Source organism: Charadrius vociferus, unplaced genomic scaffold (genome assembly GCF_000708025.1).
Source record: "Charadrius vociferus isolate BGI_N301 unplaced genomic scaffold, ASM70802v2 scaffold129, whole genome shotgun sequence".
In the NCBI taxonomy this organism is placed as follows: domain Eukaryota; kingdom Metazoa; phylum Chordata; class Aves; order Charadriiformes; family Charadriidae; genus Charadrius; species Charadrius vociferus.
In genome coordinates, this window is record NW_009661374.1 from 4,353,916 (window position 1) to 4,377,291 (window position 23,376).

The 23,376-nt window shown below is 37.4% G+C and overlaps 1 protein-coding gene across 1 annotated transcript in view; it reads left to right on the forward strand.

Annotated features, from left to right (window-relative positions):
* The window catches only part of FIG4 (FIG4 phosphoinositide 5-phosphatase), a 64,279-nt gene extending 45,680 nt beyond the window's left edge, over positions 1-18,599 (forward strand). The window contains exons 22-23 of the mRNA XM_009893875.1: positions 3,922-4,011; positions 17,862-18,599. Coding sequence (XP_009892177.1) covers positions 3,922-4,011; positions 17,862-18,039 — 268 coding nt within the window. The 3' untranslated portion in view covers positions 18,040-18,599. The remainder of the gene's footprint in view (positions 1-3,921; positions 4,012-17,861) is intronic.
* Positions 18,600-23,376: the final 4,777 nt, after the last annotated feature.

The following is a 23,376-nucleotide window of genomic DNA, read 5'->3' on the forward strand; positions in this document are numbered from 1 at the left end:
TAGTTGTGTGACTTTTGGTGTTCAAGGAAAATTATTTTTCTGAATAATATTCAGCCTTTTTCTTGAAACATCTTGGCCTTTTGAGCTTAAAATAAAATTAAAAAAAGTGGATTTTATAGGGAGACCTTGAGACCATTGCTAAATCTGGTATGGACTATGAGGAGAAAAGTTGAGAAAAGCGGTCAGAATAATTCACACCGTAGAAGTATGGGTATCTAGGAGACACGTATTTGTACTGTAAATTTCAGGAGAGGGAGGAGTCAGTTTGACCCGTGTCATTATCAGAGTTTCATGAAGTTATGACGTGCAAATCTGTGTGGTGTGTGGGTTTGCACGTGTGTGTATACATATGCACAGCACTAAGCATAGCGTGTGTAGTAATGTGCTCTCACATGCTGCATTTTGAACAGCATCATACTGCCGCTTTAAACATTTCTTAATAAATGGTTTTGTGGATTCAAACCATGCATACAGGAAATGAGTAAGATACAGTGTGGTGCAAGACAAAATACGGCTCCTTAGGTGGTCCAGCAAGTTCCCACTCAGATCCTGCGCTTTGAGGTAAACTGCTACGATGCGAGGCAGCGTGCTGCACAGCACCTGCAGGCTCTCCTCAGGAGCTTGGAGCTGCTGGCTTGCTGTGAGCAGTTGGAGGTAGGAGTTGGTAGGCAAGCATCAAGGTATCACCTCCCAGTTCCGACTACGCAAAAATTTCTGCTTTTATTCAAGGATAACTTGGTCTTTATCCTGTACAAGACAGTTGTCACCGCTCCACGGGAGCCATGAACTGCTAGCTCCCCAAGAGCAATCAGCAAATTAATAGTATGTTTCTACAACAAAAGGCAATGACTCCATTGGATCAGGAACGCTGTTTCTGAGTTGCCGTAACCCTGCATAGCGCGCTGGCTATATGTTGCTGCTGTTAAAAAATGTATACTTATGCTATTGTTCTCAAATTCTCTCCTCAATGTCACAGAATAACACTGAAGCCAAAAATAAACTGGTTCAAATCCTTTTTTTTCCTTAAATCACAAAATTTCAGCTGGTTCAAAGTAATTTCTTAACTCAAACCAAAACTGAACTAGAATAATTTCAGTTATAGATGAACCAGGACTAAACTGAAAAGTTACTTAGTTCCGTGGTGGAAGAGATTCTTTCCTAAATGGCAATCTTTTTCTTCGAAAACTAGTCAGAATAGTGGGAATTCAGTACTGGAGATCAGTTAGAAAAATTTAGATCCAAATCGAAAACCCTTTTAGTTCCTAAAGACTTATAGTGCTGTTGCCAGGAGAGCTATTGCTTATGCAAGACACCAGGAGTGCAAATCAATTACATTAGCTTAATAAACCAATGTTTCAAAGACCTGCTTAGAATGTAGAATTAATGGAGTTTGAGCAAAGGGGTGTAAGAAAACTACGTGTCATCTCAGAAAAGCACTATGTGTATATTGAAGTGAATACCTATGAGGCATGGATTGAAATGGGCTTTTGTGCATTTGTTTTTATTTTCTAATTTGTTATAGCGGTTATATGTGAAACCTCTTCAATTTATGAGGGAGATTTTAATTCACTATGGTATCTTCTCATTTGGTGATATGTGATGGTTAATCCTGCCTTAGTTCATTAGTCCTCTCAAAGCATTGTTTTTTTTTCTTTTTATTTAAAAGGTTTTTTTCTGTTAATTTTTCTTTAGGGGTAGCTTCCACTTTTTAGTTCTTTGAAGTTCCCATTTCTACCTATTTCCTAATTTGAAGATAGTACACTTGAAAAGGGTTGAGGAGGATGTTTCTCGTTATTTCTGAAATTTTTAACTTCACCTATGCCTCTAACTTCGGTTCTTGATTTTAACCAGTAGAAAATGGATGCCAATTTGACAATTCCCCTTTGATATACTGGATAGTTATTGTTGTTCTGGAAATGGCCCATTGTGAGCTGGTGTCTACTACAAGTCACTTTGAGCAGATGAGCAACTCTGTCATAAAATCTGGAATTAGAGCTACTTCCCATGTTATCATTTCTTACACTGGACTAACATTCAATCTATTTTTACAGTATCACTGTAAACTCCATGGGGGCTTTGAAGCTCCCTTTTAATATCCTTTACAAGACAAAAAAAAAATATCTCGCATTTATTTCATTTCCCTCAAGCAATGCAGGCTGTAAAAAATATAACAATTACAAATTCCATACCTCTTCTAGCTAACAAGGCATGGTCTGATGTGCTGATTTACGTGGAAAATATAGATTTTTACTGACATCCTTTATTACAATGTACATCGTTTGAGAATAGCAGCAATTTATTTCACAGTATGATTACAGTTCTCACTTCAAGTCTTTTTCTATTATTCTAATAAGGGAAATGGAGATGTAAGATCATGACTCTACTTGAAATCATTGGACATGTTACGTATTTTTTTTCTTTATTAGCATCAGGCACTCACACATATTTAAAGTACCTCGGGTTAAGTCACTTTACGTCAACTGATCTATATTAAGTCTATATGCAAATGAAAAGTAATTTGAATGTGTTCAGCCGATCTTTCACTGATGGCTGAGGTAACTTGAGTTAATTGTCATCAAAATAGAAATCACAGAAGCACAGTTTGGTTGAGGTTGGAAGGGAGAGGAGGTTCCTCAAATAATTTGAGGATGTATACTGCAGATCAGCTGTGCATGGTATCTTGATGTCTGGTAAGTTGCTTGTGTTAATTTAGGCCTTGTTTGTTTCAGAATAGTGGATAACTTGAAGCAATTAATAAAAATACTTACACCTTTAGTTTGCCTTTATTTGTTCTTTTAAGCTCGTTTCAATAGCAAACTCCTGCACTAGATGATCTTAATTTTCTTAATTTCCACTTCTAATTCTCTTAGAAATGTAAGTATTTATTCCTTCAGCATCCAAAGTGATGTCACATGTTTCTGAGGCTTTTGTTTCTACAGTATAAGATCTGAATGGAGTAGAAATAAACGCCACAATAAGTTGTTTAGGAATGTATTGTTCCTTTGTCTTGAAATAATTTTGGTATTTTAAGATTTCTTACATTTTCTTCTACTGTGAAATAATTCTAAATGTAGTAAATAATTCTGAAATAGGCAAATAAGACTATTTTTAATCTAAATGGGAGCTAACTATTAAGAAAAACCCTCCACCTCAAAAAATAGTAGTATTAAATAGTATTAAATCACAACACTTACTTCTGTTTTCAGTAGCACAGATGTGTTGCAATATGATCAAATTGAGTTTGAGTGTGAGATAACTACATATACATATATTTGAAACCCTCTGACTTTTCCTGTTAGACTGAGTGAATAAGATTAGGGATTAACTATTTTTTTTTTTTTTAAATTTTGCTCCAATTCATTGCCAAGAAAATAAGCCATCACAGTATTTTCCATGTTCATTGTCTTCCAGCAAATATTTTTAGATGGGAGAATTCTCCCAAAAGGTTGTGCTTGTAAATAAGTGATCTGGACTAACAGCATTTCAGCTGAATAAAGTAGATTAAATTTGGCTGAGGACTGACTTAAATGTGAAACTTGAGAGACTTTCTGTCTCTTCTGCTGATTTTACCCATAGGCTATTCATCTGACTGACTACTTTGAAAAAGACATAGGAAGTTGACTGTCATGGTCTGTCTGTTTCCTAGGAGCGGAGGCCTGTTTCTATCCCATGACATACTAGGTGACACCAATTAATAGGCAAATCATCTTCAAGCTAAAAGGACCTGCTGACTTCTCACATGCACCTACTGTAAAGTTTTATAAATCCCTCTTGGTTACCAGACATGTAGATCATGATCAGTGACATATAACATGACTTAAAGACTGATTTTTCGTGTTTCATTTTCTTTTATTTGCTGAATTTTTGCGGAATAGTTCTTGTATTTCTTTGGTTTATTTTCCCATCTACTGCTCTCCACAGGTTTGTTCAGCTGGGACAGAGTCAGCATAAACAAGACAAGAGCAGCCAGCAATTCTGCTCAAAACACCACTTGGATAGGGTTATAAATTTGTAAGTATTTTTTTTTTTTACTTTTTCCCTTTACCCTGTTTTTGCTTTTGTCATTAGACCTGAAAAATCAGTAGGTAAATTTGATGTTAAATTGTTTAAGTCATGCTTCTGTTGCTTTTACTGCATAGCATGAAGAATTGGGTTCCTACTTGTCCCATGTAACTTTAAAAAAAAAAAAAAAGTGTATTTTTTGCGGTTTATTTTTTGGGTTTTAGGGGGGTTGGTGGGATTTTTTAGGGGTTGTGGTTTTTTTTGCTTGTTTGGTTTTGGTTTGTGGTTTGTTGGGTTTTTTTTTAATTATTATTTTGGTTTGGTTTTTGGTTTTGGGGGGTTTTAGTTTTTGAAGTGCCAAGATTTTTGTATTCAAAATTCTTAGCAATCCTGAGTTATCACAACACAAAGTGCTGAAGCTACTGAGTTTAAAAGGCAATTTCTTCTTCCTGTGGTTACTCTTGAAAGAGGTAGTTTGAAAGGGATTGGTTGACTTGCGTATTGTTCATTAAAAAAAAACATTCAAAGTTGCAATTCAGTCTTTAGTGTGCAGTTACTTGAATTTAGTTGTTCTGAGAAGGTTACAAGTGCACTGTATTTGTTTTAGTGAACATTTGAGGAGTTTAGAGAGATCAAACGGGATATTTTTATATTTTTATTTTTCTGGTGAGTGTTGGAGAGAGTAGGGTAAAGTGGGAATTGATTCCTGCTTTGTTTTGTGCACTCGTCCATCTGTGTTAGTGAAGTCAGAGGATCTAGGCTAGCTTGAATCGGTATGCAGTGTGTTTTAACTGAAGAAAAGAGCACCTTGAATCTTGCATAGATGTTATTTTAACAATTAAAGTCTGCTATATCTTCATCAGAAGTATCTCCTTGGGTTTTTTGGTTGTCTGGTCTGTTACATACCGGTTGTATGCATTTGTCAGTGATACTTTGAACTGAAGAGGCAATTCTTTAAACAGTTCATTTGTTACAGTAGATAATTTTTGCATCTTGTTCCAAACAGGTAAGTAGGTGATGGTAGGCTGTAAGGGAAGATCAAGCTCCAAATGCTTCTTGTCAAAGAAACAGTTCTTGAATACTTTAATCCCAAAAGTTTACTATGGGAGCCGTATTCAACAAAGCCAGTTGTGGTGGGATGGTAGGAGGATTGCTCCCCAGGGACATCTGCCGTGTGGAGTAAGTTGATGTATTCTGTTGTGAATAGAGTAACTTTCCATTAATATGAAAAATAACTCTAACATTAAATGACAATAGGTGTACATATTAATTTATACTGAAATAAGGAATTTAACTGTTTGTGATCATGGATTGATTGTTGCTGTGCTAGAATGGCCTCTAGTGATGGGCCAGATCATTTGAATCTTTTCCTAGTACTCACATAAAAAAAGGGTCATGATATTATCCAAATGCCATACTATTATTGAAGTGGGTCTTAGAATTTAGATGATCAAGTCCTAACTTCGCAGTTGACACCTTCCTGTACTGTAGGCAGCTTAAAGTTTCACCAAGGTAGGCTTTTATTTACTTTTGTCTCTGGAGTATGTAGTCTCTTAACCAACAGCACAGCCGCTTCTTAGGACTACAAGACCTTTACTGCAATCCATTGATTTACAGAAGCCTCAGCTTTGTTTCCTGCACTGCCTCTAGTCCACCCCTTCTGTGCTGGGGAAGCGAGGGAACCTTGAACATAGGTCTTACCCAAGCAGGGATGGAGCCTGGGGGCTGAGGGAGCAGGATAAGATGAAACAGATTTAGTATTGTATATATGACAATACTGCCTAATATCAGTGCTTAGTCATTTGGTATTGTATACATTTAAAGTGATGATACCACCATGCACGGTTCATTGTTAATAAGCTTATACTTTGTAGGTAAATGTGCCTGTAGTTTTATAATAAAATATATCTGATGGGTATTAAAATAGTAAGTTAGGTTGGCAAACTGTAAAACTGTTAAGTGGGAAGGAACAACACTGAATGTTTTGAAGGGAAATGGTTATTAAGAAGTTATTGTATAATAATAGGAATATTTTTACTATCAACAAAGGTGATTTCTTTTTTTGTAATTGCAATATCTCCCAGCATGTTTGACAGCATAGGAGATAATCGTTCTTTTCTTGGCCCCTTACAGTAGAGTAAATTATTCCACATGCTATGCTGCTGTAAAATGAATACAGTAAAGAGAGTCTATACACATAATTCTGGTGGGGTTTGGGTAGTCATCTGTTCATTTTTCTCCTTTCCCAAGTGTAATTTCCATGTGCTCCTGAATAGTGGAAGTGTAAAAGTCATAAAGCACACAAATCTTTGCCTCCTCTCACTCCTCCTCTTGAAGTCATGTAGATCATCTTCCTCTGCCAGTTCTACCAAACGTGCCGTTCTGTGCAGATCTGAGAGGAAAAGGGGTATCTCACAGTTGGGTTTGGTTTTTTTTTTGCAAGTATATCTTCATACAGCTTAAAAAAATTTCTTCAGCTTTTGTTCTGCAACTTTTTAAAAACATTTAAATACTATTTGGATGATGACAGATTGTTCTTTCAAGACAAGTCATAAACATAGCTATTCTTTAAAAGCATGTTGTTCAATTCTGAAACAAGGAAGCTTTCTCTTACGAGTTTGAATTGCTGCTCTAAATCAGGAATTTTCTTGGAGAATATGCTAACTTTTTTGAGATAAAATAGCACGAACATACTATGCTCAAGATTAGGTTGAGAGAGAGTTTTCAGTTACAGCAGCTGAGGCACATCTTGCACTTGTTGGACTGTATATTTCCTTGTTTCTCAAGGAGCACTTGAAGAAATTAAAAAATTATGTTAACTTGTACTAATTTGATGTTAGGTGTGTTTTAAATTGAAAAAAATCTGGCAAAATGGATTCTCCAGTAGTTCCTTCTACATATAAATGCAATTAAACTCCATTTCTTTTAATGGTAAAATTAAGTACTCAATCTAAAACTTTTTTTTTTTCATCAGCAGTGAGAGATAATTTTGACTTAGGTTAGTTGCTGTTATTTCCACACTTTTCAAGAAAATCTTTTTTTTCTTTACATCCTTTTTCAATCTTAAAAAAAAAAAAACCAACCCAAAACACCTCACAACCTTAAACCTTGTGGCCATTTTTAGCAAATACATAAAGCCAATACCAAAAGAAAAATTTCTTATTTTTACAATGTCACTTCAGTGATATTTATGAACTCAAATATACGTTGTAGAAATACTGACGAGAAGAAGCTTCTGGCTTAAATTTAGAAACTGTAAAGATAGATTAGAAGCAAAAATGGATACTTGAACAGGGACTACAGTGATGAAATGAAATAATAATGAAGAGGAGTGGAGAATGTGGAAGGATATTGAAGTTCCCCTTTTTGTTCATAGAAATTCCATGAAGGAAAAAAAGGGTAGAATTTTAGTTAGAGCTAAACAGAGCTGAACTACTTTTAGCACAATCTATTATCATACATGTGAAGAGAGACTTTGAGTACTGTATTGTAATTACTGTTGGCTGACACGGTGCACCTATTCATTGTTCCCTAGTATTCATTGTGGTATGGTATAAATAATACTGTAGAAAAAATATACTCTCAATCACTTTCCAAATGTACTTCTTGCATCTAGGACTCTTGAGAAATTTCATTCCCTTCCAAACAGGGAATTGAGTGTTTTGATTCACTGCAGCACTTTTGGATAAGAGTGCTGTGCCTGTGCCCACTGTGGCCTATGCAATATAGCAACAATGCTTGTGAGCAAACTTTAATTCATACATAGGTATCTACTCTCCTCTTCAGTTTTGCGGGGCACTGATGATGCTCAAGCAGGAGAACCTGGACCAGCATGATCCAGGGCTATGTTCTCCTTAAATATTTGAAAAACATGCCCTGTCTTAAGAAATATATCATATAGTCTGTCTTTTCCAAAGTTACCCTGATGTTAAATGTGTAACTTTTAATTTTTTTTTAAAAATCAAGACTACCTATATTCTGCTTGTCATCCAGGCATTGGTCAAATGTGAATCAAATTGAGTATCAACTAACTATCTACAAGTTAGCAGCTATGTACAAGTAGCATATGGGCATTTTACTGTTTGTTTCTGTGTATATAATGTGCACATTATATACGTTATTTTCTCACCAAGATAAAAGTAATGAAGCAAATTTCAGTGGAGCACTCTATATTTTCCGTTTTAGAATCACAGAATTGTCTAGGTTGGAAGGGACCTTTAAGATCGAGTCCAACCATCAACCTAACACTGGAAAAACCACCATGTCCCTAAGCACCATGTCTACTCATCTTTTAAATATCTCTAGGAATGGTGATTCCACCATTTCCCTGGGCAGCCTGTTTCAATGTTTGGTAACCCTTTCCGGGAAGAAATTTTTCCTAATATCCAATCTGAACCTCCCCTGGCACAACTTGAGGCCATTTCCTCTTGTCCTATCACTTCTTACTTGGGAGAAGAGACCAACATTTTTGTTAATTAAATGCTCTACGGGAGTATTTTTAATCTATAATATCACTATAAAATATAGAAGTAAAAATAGAGCAGTACATTTTCTAATTTTAACGAAGTGTTTTACAACCCTAGTTGCTTTTGAAAGCTGTTACCTCAGTTTAGAGCAACTCTTGTTCATTCAGTACTTCCATATAACTTTGTTAGCATTAGGTCTGTTTCTTGGAGGATTAGATAAAAAATAGCTTTATATTTATAAACATGGCATTATCACTCATTTATTACTGTACTAAAGTAAAGGTTGGTATTGAACTTGTCATCTTTCTGTGTATTCACATCCTAGGAGTTCTTGGGCAGTTCCTTATGTTGAAAGGCAGAACTAAATGAATAAAGGATGTTCAGAGTGTTAAGTATATTTATTTTTTACATTAAGCCCATGCAAAATATCTAAATTGTTTCTTGACACTGCTGTGGAAACAGTGAATCAAAAGGTGCCATAATTAGTCAACAACTCACTTTTGGAAATTACAAGTTATCAAGAGTGTTGATAGTTTCACAGTCGTGCTCTTTTGCGTGCTCTCTGCTTTAAATATGCATCCCAATATGTTGCTTCACATCAGAAAGTTAGATGAACTTCAATGAAAGCATTTATTCACAAAATATGGACTTGTTACAAATATTCATGGAAAATGTAGGTGAATAAATTGTTTATATTCTGTTACCTGTTTACACTAAGCTTAAATCACAAAGGTGTCTTATCTAGTTGCTGTCTCCTACTAGGGTAGCAGTCAGGGTTTCCTTTTTCTATAAAAAAACCCCTTATATTCTGCACTTCTTGCTAGACAACCCTTTGTCAGAGCAGCATCAAGTCTTCCGCAGAATTTTTTATCTGTAGTCTTCCCTTTGAAATCTCCCAGAAGGGTCTGAATAGATACTGTGGTTTTACATACAACCCATTTTATTTCTTCCTTTTCTTGGAAATGGGATAGCTGTGCCTCTTAATTAAAACAAGCACTGCTTCAAGTCCTTAGAGATGTAAATATCTGTGTTAAATTTGGAATCATCTACCTTACTTCCCTCCTTAACTAAAAACTCTTTGCCTCTACGATGGATGAAATCCTTTCCTCTTTGGTGATTATTTGGATTCATTTTACTTTGAGATGTCCTGTACTAGATCTCATATTCTTTACCAGCTATATTAAGAAGCGTATATGATCTAAACCTCTGTATACCTCTAAATAAAATAAAAGTATGTAGCTCACTATTAGCTCTCGATTCAGAGCGGAGATGAGGATAATTAACCACTTTGGCTTAACTGATCCAACATAGTTGTGTTACAAAAACTTTAGTTTCTCTCGTTCTTTTGACTCACATGTATTCACTATTCTTATATTCTAAAAGTAGCTTTAAGGATTAGTCTTCCTCACTTAATTTGAATCTTTCCTCTTTCTGACTAACAGTATTTTAAACAAAGCACTTCTGTGATTCTCCAGCATTTATTGTCTGTGAGAATTCTCTTGAAATTTACTGCTCAGGCTGTTTATAAATTACCTGGATTTTGTCTTCTGTCTGAAGATGAAAGATTGCCCTTCATTGGGATTCTGAATGGCTTTAGCACTGTCTATGTGCTTGTCTCTTGCAAAGTGGCTTGACTAAGCTGACTGTTATTGAGAGTATCTTCATTTTATATTCTGGGGAAGTGGTTTTAAAGTCACTGTGGGCACTTTCTTGAAAGTACTTGGTACTTCATGTTGGCTAGAAAAGACAAAAGAGTATCGGGAATCAACACCACATAAAAGGAATCATTTTGTCATTTTGGGCTTGAATGCTCTGTTCATTTTTAGTCACACATCTCAAAAAGAATACTACTGGGAAGGGTCTGGGGGGGGGAAGCAAAAAGTATGATCAGAGTTGTAGGACTCTCCAGAAAAGAGCTGGCTGGGGTCTGAAGGGAATAAGTAAGTCCATGTTGTGATGGTTTATAAAATCATAGAATGGTTTAGGCTGGAAGGGACCTTGAAGATCATCTAGTTCCACCTCCCCAGCATAGGGGGGCTATGCTGTACTGAAGTTTGACAGGTGAAACGCTTTGGTATTATGGTTTAAGTAACAGCATGATGGGATTTGATGGGAGAAGTTAACAAAATAGCTGAGCCAATTCTAACAGCTCATTGCCACCAAAAGGGGGAGGTCCTGCTCTTACCCTCACATACCCCTTTCCTTATCACATACTTTTTCACTTACTTGTGCAAGCTTTGCTACTTGTTCCAGTGCTCCATAAATCAGTTCAGATCATCAGTCTGCAGCAAACTAATTCAGAAAAAAAACCAAAACAAATAGTTTCCTGATAGGTTAATGAGATTATTTAGACCAGTGAAGGTCCCAGTTATCATCAGGGCCAGCACAGAAGAGGCAGAGCCACAGGGTGAAATGCAGCAGAGCTTTCTTACGTGGCTGTTGGCAATTTGTTAGATGGGCTCAGTCATCTTGCATAGCACCCTTTTGACAGATCGGGGAGCAGAGCATGTGCTTTTTCCAAGGATCTTGGGGAAAATGGTTTGAATTCCTTGTGCTTCAGATCCCCGTGTATGTAGGAAGAATTATCTTTTTCCCATTCATCTGTTCTCTCAATATTGAGCTCTGAGCTTTTCAGATGAAAAAGCTTATGTGCCTAGTATTTGTGGTAGAGTTGTCAACTGAATGCTCTATATTATTTTAACAATGAAACTGTTAGCATTCATCTGCCCATACTGATTTGGATAACAATTTTCAGTTATTGATGTCTGTTTCAGATTAAAACCCATAAATACATTTTTACTTACCTCAATGTTCACTTGACCTCTGGGTACTCCATATTTCCTCACTATCTACACTGAATCCTGAACAAAAATATACATCTCAAATTACATACCATCAATTGATGCAAAAAAAAGCCTGCAACAGTGGCATGCATACTTTCAGAATGATACGTGAATTGTGATGAAATTTAGCTATCGTCTCTCAAAACCCAAGGGCTTTTTTTTTTTTAACCTGAAAAAATACTTTGAGCTGTAAAACAATAGTTCAGTGCAATTCTGACTTGACGGCAACCTTGTTGTCACTGCAACACGCATAAAAATTTAATTTGTCTGTATCTGCTGTCCACCTGGTTTAGCATTTCTGCGTGTCATGTATTAAAAGGCTAATGCAGTAGTCTCACAAGACTAGAAAAAAAAAAAACATTTTGAGTTTTATAACTGGCCTTCAATTATTTTTTTTTAATGTGTGAAAATATGTTCTGTTATTAACTTTGCCTTTTTCCAAATTTTAAATAAAGAACTATTGCGTCTTTTACTATAGTGATGACTGTTAAAATACTTCAGAAGTTCTATGGCTTGAAACTTGTGGGGTATTTTTAATTTTATTTTGGGGTTAGTGGGCTGGTGTTTCTCACTTTGGCCTATGAAGTCTCATTTTGATCCTAATGTCAGCAGTATTGAGCTCATATCCTCTAAAAATGTGACTGTAACACATTCCTGTGAAATATGACAGGAAATCTAGTTATTTCTACATTGTATATTATGTTTTTGTTGAATTTGGGATTTTGTAGTATTAAGTCTCTAGCTAAAACCAGAGAGTACTAAACTATATGCCATCTTAGCTCATGTACTTTTAGACTTGTTAATGAAAATTCTTAGGACTCTTCTTCAACCTGTCTCTCTGTCTTCTCTGTGAAGTGATAAATTTCTGTTCATCGATTTAAGAAAACTGTCTTCCTCAAGTAATCCTATTTGAAACAGAAAGCCTAAGCTTTTCCTTTCCAAAAAGAAGCACGGTATTCCTCTTTTTTTTTTGTGAGTTCTTTTGATGCTTTTTTTTTTGTCCTGTACTACCCCTAGGAATATTCCTCTTTTTTTTGTGAGTTCTTTTGGTACTTTTTTTTTGTCCTGTACTACCCCTAGGTTACTTGTGTGCTCAGTCTTTAAATTTTGAATTAGTTTGTAGTCAGCATGAATCATCCCTACTTAAGATTTATCTTTCCTCAGAGATCACCTTTCTGTATCAGATGTTCTGACCTTCTCTCATACTCCTTCTATCCGCACTGTAGAGAAGCAGCTTCCAATTTGGATTGTAAAATGCTCATTTAAATGTGTACCTGTGTAAAGAGAGTCTCTTCTTTCTCTAACCTTTGAACCTGTGCATGCCATTGCAGTTTCAGGTAGTTTTTGTGGGACCTGGATGCAGTCCAGGTTTTGCTGCTTGTTGGCTCTGTCAGTTACAGAAGGAAAATTCTGTTGAAGGCTCTTTCAAGAGGACAGCAAGCAATTTAGAGGGATACCAGTTGCAGGGGAGGGGAGAGGCCCAAACAAAAACTCTGGATTTGCCAGAGTTTTGTAGGTCAGATATATTTGCTTAGGATTGAAACAAGGCAACAGAGTACATTTTGTACCCTTTAGATATACTTTAGAGACTTGAGGAGAACAAATCAATGTTGAAATGAATGTGGTGGCTTTCTAGTGACTGCTGTATTTCTGAGAGCTAAGCACATCACCGTGCACTTTTCCTTCAGAGTATGGAACATCGTCGTTGTAACTGAAGATTTTAGCTGTATCATCTTTTACTGCAGAGAGAATGTTGCTCTTGATGAAACCATAACACCATGGATCCTGTTCACAAGTGGGATGAAAATAACTGTACTTTGCATGTCAAGGGTGCTGTCCTTCACCACATGGTGTTCATGTTCCTGTCTATGTAATTTTCATTGGGAGGCCACAGGGCTACAGGTCTCTGGGGAGATCTGATAGCCAAGTCATATGCTCTCCTTCATGACTCTATTGTAAGATAGTAAACTTATTAAGTAGATTAGATTTTTACATGAATAGTGTTAGAGAAATTACTTTAATTAGATGCCTGGATAATATAAGCACTCTACAAATAGTTACAGCTTAATGCAGGATTATTAATCAAAATTGGCATGCAGTTCTTTCAATATATTTTTATCTTGTTGAAGCAAGTAGGTGGAAAATTGGGATTTAGTTACTAAATGCTCAAAATGAAATACACTTTGCTGTCCAGTTTCCATTGTGCCTAAGGAAATGACTTTTGACTCATTAGTGCTTCAGAAATGTCATGTCTTTAGAAACAAATCAATAAATAGAGAAGGCATCAAATTAGTGTTACGGCTTTGGGGTTTTTTCATTTAATTGTTCACTTGCTAGCGGACCAGACAGGCCAGCTACATTTGAGTAAGTGACATCTTTTGGTGTTAGATAGTGACATTGGTAAGTTAGTACAGTGTGCTAGTGTCAAATACCATTGCTAGAGTCTCAGCTTGAATGCTTTAAACTAGATAAATAAGTATCTGCAGAAGCTGTGGGTGCTTTGAAAAGCAGTCTACTTTTAAAGCATCTAGATATAAATTTAGATAGGCTAATGTTTGGTAGCAGTTCTGAAAAGACCCAGCTTAATGTTTTAAGAAGAATTTGATAGTGATAATGAGAAGAAACTATCACTCTTTGGGGAAAAAAAAAATAAAAAGAAATAAAAGGTTAAGTATGACAGAATTTCCATGGTATTATTCATAGAGTTTACCAACAGAAACTAAAATAAAACACTGATTTGGTGAGAGCATAATAGCACAGGTTGGAGTCTTTAGAAGAATTTCAACCCTTTTGACATAAGAGTTTTGTGTTGTTTAAGAGAAGCATAACAATGGTAAGCATTTTGGAAATTTCATCTTAATCATATAGGCAGGTAACTTGCTTACATTTTTTTTTTTTTTAGTATTTGTTTACATTCCACTGTAGTGCCACTAATTCTAAGCCTAAACAGGAATTGTCATAGAATCTAAAATAAGGAAAATTAAAAATGCATTCTATGCAGTAAGGCTTCACTTTAGCTTTACTTTTTTCTCTAATTCTAGAATGGCCAAATGTTTCTATGACCTAACCTCACAAATTCCGTCTACATCTTGGTAAATGTAACTTGGGTTTAAGTAAGCAGCCAAACAGTGTGATTTTATTGTCTCAAATTCAATAGTATATCTGTATCAGTAATTCTATCATAGAAGTCAAAGTACGATCAACTGAATTTATTGCTATGTAAAATGGAAAAATACAAATTTAAATATGAAATTGAAAAATATTACTTTAATAGCGAAATCTTTTTACTTTTTATACCATATTCCAGTTGTAGTGGAATATTAGGCATGCTATATCACATAACACATTGCAGTCATTTTATAAGACTAACAAACCATCCCATGATGAAACATCCAAAATCCAACATATTTTAATAAAACAAAAGGCTACAAAATAAGGGAGGAAGTTTTTTGGCAGTTTTAATAGACATCCTGGTTTAGAGACAGTGAAAAACATTAGTTTATACTCATAATGCAACTACAAGTTTATTACTGCATTTCATCTGCAGAAGGGGTCTGCCATCGTTTGAGTGTTCCAGTTCTTCAAAGGTGGTGTTCCTTGGTTTTTCTCTTTAAAAGAGGAGATTATACACACAAAAAACAAGTTGTCTCTTGAAGAGCACCCAGATAGTGACTCATGACTGTGGCTTCTGTGGAATATGGCAGTGATGCTAATATCTGTCTGCACATCTTCATTGCATTTGGGCTGGTTGATGTTTGCTTTTGGAAATAGTGAGCTTTGACAGTAAGTTGCTGCTGTAATTTCTTACCTGAGAAGTTTTGAGCCCAAAAATATGTGCATACGCTCATACAATATTTAACAATGGCATTCTGACCATTCTGACTGTTTTTCAGCCCCTGGCACTGGCTACTATTCCAATATGCTATTATGTAAAGTATTTAGAAAATTTGTCTTCAGTAGCTGAAATAGTAGATGACAAATGAAAAGCTAGTTAAAAATAGCTCAGGTATTAAATGCAGTTTTGGTCCTCACCGCATTATCTAAGAGGAAGGAGAAAACCTTGGAACTCTGCATAAATGGCAGACAAAGGTGACAAGGTTGATCAGAAAATAACTAGCGTGTGAGGAGAGATGGAATACACTTGGTTGTACGATAGTGATGTGGAAGAGACAAACAGAATGACTGTTCACCATTTCTCCCCGTGTAAGAATTATGAGGAACCAAGGCCCATGGTAACAAATGAATGGAATGTCACGTCAGACACAAGTAATGGAACTTATTCCCACAGTATTCTGTAAGTGTCAGATACTAGAAAAAACAGTGAAAACCTGTGGAAATCACTTTTCATGAAACAGTAGTATAGTTTCAGATTTTGCCTGAGGTAGATCCTAAATCCTGTTTGTTCAAATACAGGAGGATATACTGGAGAAGGGATTATTAAGTACCTGTTCTGTTGAAATAATCTGTCCTCAAAAATTGCTGGTAGCTACTCCGTGAGACAGGCTAACTGGCCCCATGAAATTTTGGTTCAACGTAGAAGGAAAGATCTGACTTAGAGAAGTGTTCAGTGTATGTGGTGGTAGGAAGGTGAGTCTCTAGAATTGAAATCTTTGTGTCATACTGAATACTTGGGCAGTTTTGTTTCTATAGAGTCTTTATAAAGCAGCAGTATTTTAGTAGCTAGCTAGAAAGTAAATTAGCTTTTCCAGCTGAAATAGGAGCTAAAAATGTATGAAACTAATGATTTAGAGAATTCTTTAAAACATGAATGTCATTTTATTCATAATTGAGAAAGAATTTCATTCTCCGGTTTAGTATTTATAGGTGCATTGCATCCACTGTTCTAGATAATTATAGTTCTGTCAGATCATTTTTCCCTGGAGTTCATTTCAAACTTTGATTTCCTCTAAATCAAGTAGTATTGACAGAAGGAAAAGTTAATGCTTATGTTACCTTCAGATGGCAACTTGTTAGTGGTTGAATGTTCTGTTGTGGGATCCAAACTGATCTGCTGTTACACAGGTTAAACATCTATACTGTTCAGCGCTGGGAATATTTTGTAAATAAATTAATAAAATACTGCTGGGAAATGTACATGGTATATTTGTGAATACAGCTTTCACATTAGCTAAAGTGCTTTAAAATGGAAGTGATTTACTACACAATACTTCTAATGTTTATTAATTTATTATGTATTGTGTATAAATAGTTCTGTTGCTACCTTGCAGTTGATTGTGGAGAACACGTCACTACTGAAGTGTTTGGCTTAGAACCATAGAATATTATAAATTGGAAAGGACCGTGGAGGTCAGCTGATCCCATCCGCTGCTCAGAGGAGGACCAAATTAGATGAGGTTGCTCAGGGCTATGTACCCTTGCATTTTGATTGTCCTTAAGGATGGAGGTTCCACAGCCTCTCTGAGCAACCCATTCCAGCCTTAAACCACTCTCACAGTGGAAAAAAAGCTCCTTTATATCTAATCAGAAGGTCCCATGTTGCAATTTGTATTCCCTTTTTGAACTTTGTCTTTTAATCATGCACTCCAAGAAGAGTCTGGCTTTACGCTATCTATACCCTCCCATTAGGTAGTTGCTGACAGCAAGAAGGGGTCGCCCTTAGCTTCTCTTCTCAGGGCTGGACAAACCCAGCGCTTGCAGCCTCTCTTCGTATGCCATGTGCTCCAGCTCTCTAATCATCTTGGTGACCTTTGCTGGACTCATCCAAGTATTTCATTGTCTATCGTGTACTGGAGAGCCCGGGCGTGGGCACAATTCTCCAAACGTGGTGGCTTAAGCCCTGAACAGAGGGAAACAATCGCTTTACTTGACCTGTTGGCTATGCAGTTTTCAAGAGTTGCAGTTAAAATACCAGTTTTATGAGTGAGTCTGATTTACAACAGTGCTTAGAAAAGGTCTGACATACTCAGGTTCTTGTAAACTTTCAAACTACATGTTTTTCTCACAAGATGAGTAGGTTTATGTATTAGGATTCAAAGACAGCATTTATGGTACAAAGCTATTTTAAAAATATTTTCATAAAATATTAGCTGTCCCAGTGTACAGAGTGCTGTTGCTGGTAATAAGTTGGCTGTTTCCTGATAATTAGATGGAAATTTCTTATCTGATAAATCCTTTCTTTTTGTTGGTTCAGAGTATAACCACTTGCTTGTTATAATTGCTACTAAGTGGATAGCTCAATAAAGTTTTCCTGTTACCTGCTATAATGCATGGCACAGATCTGTTTCAGCTCGGGTACTTACTGACGGTGGCAGATCTGAGGAAGGATGAAGAAATGAGGACAGAGTGGAGGGAAGTGAGAAAGTATTCTGTAATGTGATTAGTGTCAACTTACCTAATTACCCTACTTGGAAAGATGGGTCTTATCAGGTCTGCAGTAGTGATAAAAATCTAGGTAAATGAATTATCTAGTGGGAAGTTGCCCTTTCATTGACTCAGATGTATATTTCAAGGAAAAGAAATATTCCTCTCTCTGTGGAAAATTTTTACCTAAAGTTCCAAATATTCTGTGTGTTTGTTTTTTTTTTTCCAGAATACCCATCTCATCCTTTTCTCAAGACAATATTTACGAAGTCCAGCCTCCAAAAGCTGATAGGAAATCAATAGAGATTTTTCATGCACACATTCAGGCTGGAAAAGGAAACATGCAGCCACTGGGAAGAGATGACTTCCTCATGTACAGAGAGTACATTCGAAACAGATACCTGTAAATACAAGCTGGATTCTCCTGCCAAGTCTACTGTACTGATAGGTCATAAAAATAATTTTAGAAAGGAAACCTAGTTTGGTATTTTGCAGTAATAAATTTATTATCTAACATTTCTGTTTATGATACTTTACTATTATACATTTACAGTATTGTGCTTTACAGGGAAAAAAAAAAGGTTTAATATCTGCTCTTAGCTGAAAGAGAAAGTGTATCTTAAGAGACTAAGTGTGCCTACACTTAGAGTGCCTACAGTCACTGAAGAGTATGTAGCAATTTATGGCAAAGAAAATACTGCATCTTTTGGTTTTATATTAATTTCTTACATTGTTATGTTTTACTAGTAAAGTTGAAGTGATTTGTACACAAGAATAAGAAGATAATACTTTTCTTCCTCTTTGTTCCATGACAACAATCAATCTTTTTTTTACAACAAAATGTTTTCTGAGATTTCTTGAGATTTTTAGCAACTGAGTGCTAAAATGACTTCTTGTACTTCACTGCTTTCTTAAGCAAAAGTGAAAAACGTGGGGCTTATTTCAAAATCAAAATTTGCTTCTAGACTAACAAACTTTTTAACCCTATTTTGTGTCAAAACTAATCTCGCTGATGCTAGTAGCTACAGAATCTGTGCCACATGCAGGGTGAAAATGACTTGTGACTAATTATCATGGGCTTCTAGTAGGAATCTGAGGTGAACCACTTACTGACTGCATCTACAAATGAAGGGATGTGCTCCACTTTACTGGGATTAGACTCTTGGAGGGCGCAAAACCATCCTGTCGTTTTTCTGTATGACAGGCGTTATCCTTTTTGCAGCATACTCTTTCCATCCCCATATTTGTGCTCCTGCGAGATGCTTTCAGGTTCAAGCCTACAGCCTCCCAAGAAACCACTATTGGTAAGTGAGGTACAGAGGCTGGATCAACTGGGGTGGTCGTGCAAGAGGAAGCAGAAGTTGGGTTAGGCAAGACTGAATCTGTCATGCACAGTGCTAAGTAAAAAGTGGAAAGGCAGCAGGTATCTGAAATAGGTTGTTTAATTGGGGCTTGTTATTAAAACATTTCTCAAATTTAAAAAAAAAAAGGGGGGGGAGGGGAAAGCCTATTATTTGCAATTACAAGCTAAAATTCCCAACACTGCTTTCTAGCCCTTTGCCTTGAAGAATATTGACAGTGTCAGCAGCATCCTTGACAAATCATGTTATTCCATAAGCTTGTACAGACCATATTTCAGGATTTTCTGAAATAACTGTTTTAGGAATGTCAGCCAACTGCATGTACTAGATGTAGAGAACATGTTTGTGTTCGTAGTAAATGGCTTGCAGGCAGCTACCCCAGATTCTTGGCTGCATGCTGCAAACATATTCTGAATATGTTTGCATATTTTATGCAGGAAGTTGCATTTTCATCAGTAATTCAATGAAAGAAAAGATGCAATGGATAAAGGGAAAAGATAGAAGTTTCTTGTGATAGAAGTGTGTGTGTTTCAGGCAGCGACTTGTACGCAGTCAGTGAGAGAACATGGTACCTCAAGCTACCGAAAAATTTTGGTGTCCATTCTGTTTTGTTAATTGACTAATACTGTTTTGAGATAAATGAATGTATTTTAGGAGATGCAAAAATGAAATGTCACTTTAGATAATAGTTCATTGCAACTGTTAACTTTTTTTTTCTCTGGAAAAAAGTATACTGAATTCTTTTGTCTAATATGAAAAATAATTTGAAGGAATAAATGCTTGCTTTGGAAAAATGTAGAGCTGGAGTCCTTATTCTAATGAGGCAAACACATACTTTTCTTGCTGCACTTAAACTATTTCAAAGAATGTTTCCTAGACTATCACAATCCTTATACTTTTATTATTCGTAGATACTGGTCATTCATAAAAGTTGCTCTGGAAAGTATACCACTTAACCACAGATAAGGCAAAAGATGATGTTTTCTTTTTCAACATTTAATGTTGTGAAATACAGGAACTGTGATAATTTTACAGCTCTAAGAGAAAATTTGTTCACGCTTCAGCAATTCAAACACTCCTCAGGAAAACAGGATTAAAAGGTTTCATTTTTACGAAGTTTTGAGAGATGAATGACATCTCAGTCCATCCTCTGTAATACAATGCCAGGCTTTCCAGTGTCTCTAAACATGTGCCATGACAGTTCTGTTGTGGTGTCCCCTTGGATCTTTTAGTATGTGTAACTGCTGCTTGTTTCTCCTGGCCGCTTATGGGGGTTTAAGCCATGTGCATTACATTGCTGTGTATTACAATGCACATTACATGTGCATTGACAGGCTGAAAGAGTTGGGGTTGTTCAGCCCGGAGAAGAGAAGGCTCCAGGGAGACCTTATAGCGGCCTTCCAGTATCTGAAGTGGTCCTATGGGAGAGCTGGGGAAGGACTTTTTACAAGGGCATGTTGCGATAGGACAAGGGGGAATGGCTTCAAACTGGGAAAAGGTAGATTTAGATTAGATATTAGGAAGAAATTTTTCACTACAGGGGTGGTGAGACACTGGAACAGGTTGCCCAGAGAAGTTGTGGAGGCCCCATCCCTGGAAGCATTCAAGGCCAGGCTGGATGGGGCTTTGAGGAACCTGGTCTAGTGGGAGGTGTCCCTGTCCATGGCAGGGACCTTGGAACTTGATGATCTTTAAGGTCCCTTCCAACCTAAAATATTCTATGATTTGCATTTTCCCATCGTAGGTGTAGGTGTGCTGCTGGCGCTAAAGCCTGGTGTGGTTTTTAGGCATTGCAATAACCACAAAGCATTGTGTTTGTGGTCGTCTTCCCATTTTTAGCCTGCAGCACGTGCAATATAGTCTGCACACTGCAATCTCCAAGTCCTCTCAAAAACCCTAATTGTTGAGGAACACTGTTATTTTGTACTCCCTGACAGCTCAGGTTGGTGTTTTGTTTTTTTGGTAAAGGTTATCTTTTGTTAAGCTATTTCCCTTCTTTTTCTTCTGATTTTTTGGTAGTTTGTTTGATTTTTCTCTTCCCCTTTCTTCTTCACCACCTGTGGTTCAGCATCCTTTCTCTTACCCAGAACAGTGCTACAAATTGCAGTTTGCCCACTATATCATTATCCTTTTGGACCTTTCCCTTCCTGAAGGAAAACTCTGTAAATTTTATCCTTTTATTGAAAAACCTTAATGCTTTCTTCAGCAGCTCATATCCCTCCTTTTTCAATGCAGGCTGTGCCGTCATCTGCCCTGCCCGGTTCCCCACCTCCTGCGGTGGCGACAGACGTGCGCATGGTCTCTCTTGGGTTCTCTGTGTCTTAGGAACACATTCTTGAGAAGCGCTCTGCTTGGGTACAGGATGTTAGTGCTTGAACAAATTGTAGGCATCACTTAAAATCTTTTCCTCTAGAGAAAGTGAAGTGCTGCTCTGATTAAGAAAGGAAGAGAGCATTTAAAGTGGTCCCCTCTGATTGTCTCTAGTCTTGCTATGGCGGCACTCTGCAACCTACAGCCTGGAGTTGTCCCGGGGGGAGGGGGGCTTTTTTTTTTTCTTTTTTTTTTTTGCTCCTACTTGCGAGGAAGTGGATCCAACCCTTTTGAATAAGCTGGTGTTGGCACCTGTCAAAGTTCACTGGTGTGCCCAGGGAGAGATTTTGCAGGGACGAGCCTGGCTCAGGTCCCTTAGGGGTTTTTCTCCTTTCAGTTCTGATGCCTCTATTCCCTCCCAGTGTCTCTTCCTCGACATTAGCACTTCAGGCATGCAGAAGGCTGGGACTTGCATCCCCTGTGGCTGGTAGCCGTGCTTGAACCGGGATGAACCATGCCGCAGGGTTAGGCTTGAGCACAGGCTCTGCTCTGCCCCAGCGCCAAGGGCAGCTCCCGCCCGGGGTGGGGACACCCCACGCAAAACGTGACAGCCCTTCTGGCTGTGCTGGTTGCACCGGGGAGGATTTCATTGTTTCTCAAAGAAGGAAGGAAAATAATGAATGCCAATCGTGTTAATTGCCTGGTTATACCCACTCTCTTAATCCTGGAACGTACTCAGAATGCCTTCTGTTGGCTTTGGGAGGATGGGTGGTACATGCTGAGTTGTGAGTTAAAGCTCAGGTTGAAAAGCAGCTTCACATGCTTAAACTCAGCCTCTGATGACTGTCATCTGAGTGCTTTCAGGAAATATGTATCCACATCTGTTCCTTAAAGCATGCGTTACCATATCTCAGATGTCTTGAGTGAATGGGGTTAAAATGTCTCCAAGATATAAGAAAAAGCAGCTTACAGGTGGTGTTATTTAAGCGACACAGTATTTTAACACTGCATCAGGAACCATTTTTTCCTGTGATGCAGACTTTCCTGTGCAAAGTGGAGTTCAGCCATCACCCCCTGCACTCTCCAGCACTAACACACACCATTAAGGTGACAGGTGATGTGAGCTCATGCTGCATCAGGTTCACAGAGGTGGCACGAGCTTATGTCTACTGCAAACATTTCCTCTGAAATTCAGGCATCCAGATGTCTTTATCAGCAGCGAGTGTTGACCTGGTTTTGCAGAAGTGCTGGTGCTCAAAATCCCACTGAAGTTCAAACATTCTCCAAACTTACAGCCACTTTGTACCCCAAATTCTAAATAATGCAGACCTGGGCTTTTGCTGGAAGATCCTTTAGGCTTGAGAAGAAAAATAAAAATGTAAAATAAATCAAAAATACAGAAAGACATCTCTTAATTTTGCCACTCTTATGAATGCTCCATTTACCCTGTCCTTCACCTTTCTGTTGTCATTTTTATTGTGTAAGCATTACCGTACTCTCTAAGTGAAAACCTGAATGTATTGCAAACCATGGGAGAAGCCATCGCTGCAGGCTTGCGTGGTATTTATCCTGTTTCTTATGATTGCTCACAAACCTCTTTTCCCGGTTTGAGATAAAACAGAACCAATTTTCTGTTCAATAACTTCACTTTCCAGCTGGGCCTCTTCTAACTACTGAAATTAACAGCATGTTGTGGAGATGCTGTTCGCTCTCAGAGGGATAAGACCAATATGTTTATAGTTGATGCCCAGGCACGGTATGCAGAGAGGGTCCTGCTTATACTTATTGCTACAACAGCCAAGGCCAGATAACTTTGTTATTTGCCCCGTTAGAGGGTCGGAAGCAGAAAAGCGTAGAGGGGTCACACCTGTGGGGAGGAATGGACAGGACAGGTGACCCAAAACTGACCACCAGGGTATTCCATCCCATCTGCCTCATGCTCAGTATAAAGCTGAGGGATCAAAGGGTGGGGGCTCTTTCTTCAATGGCCAATGTCTGAGGAGGACTCTGTTTGTCTGCCTGTGATCCTAATCCTGAATACAGATCTGGAATCCAGTTCCCATCTGTCACTGG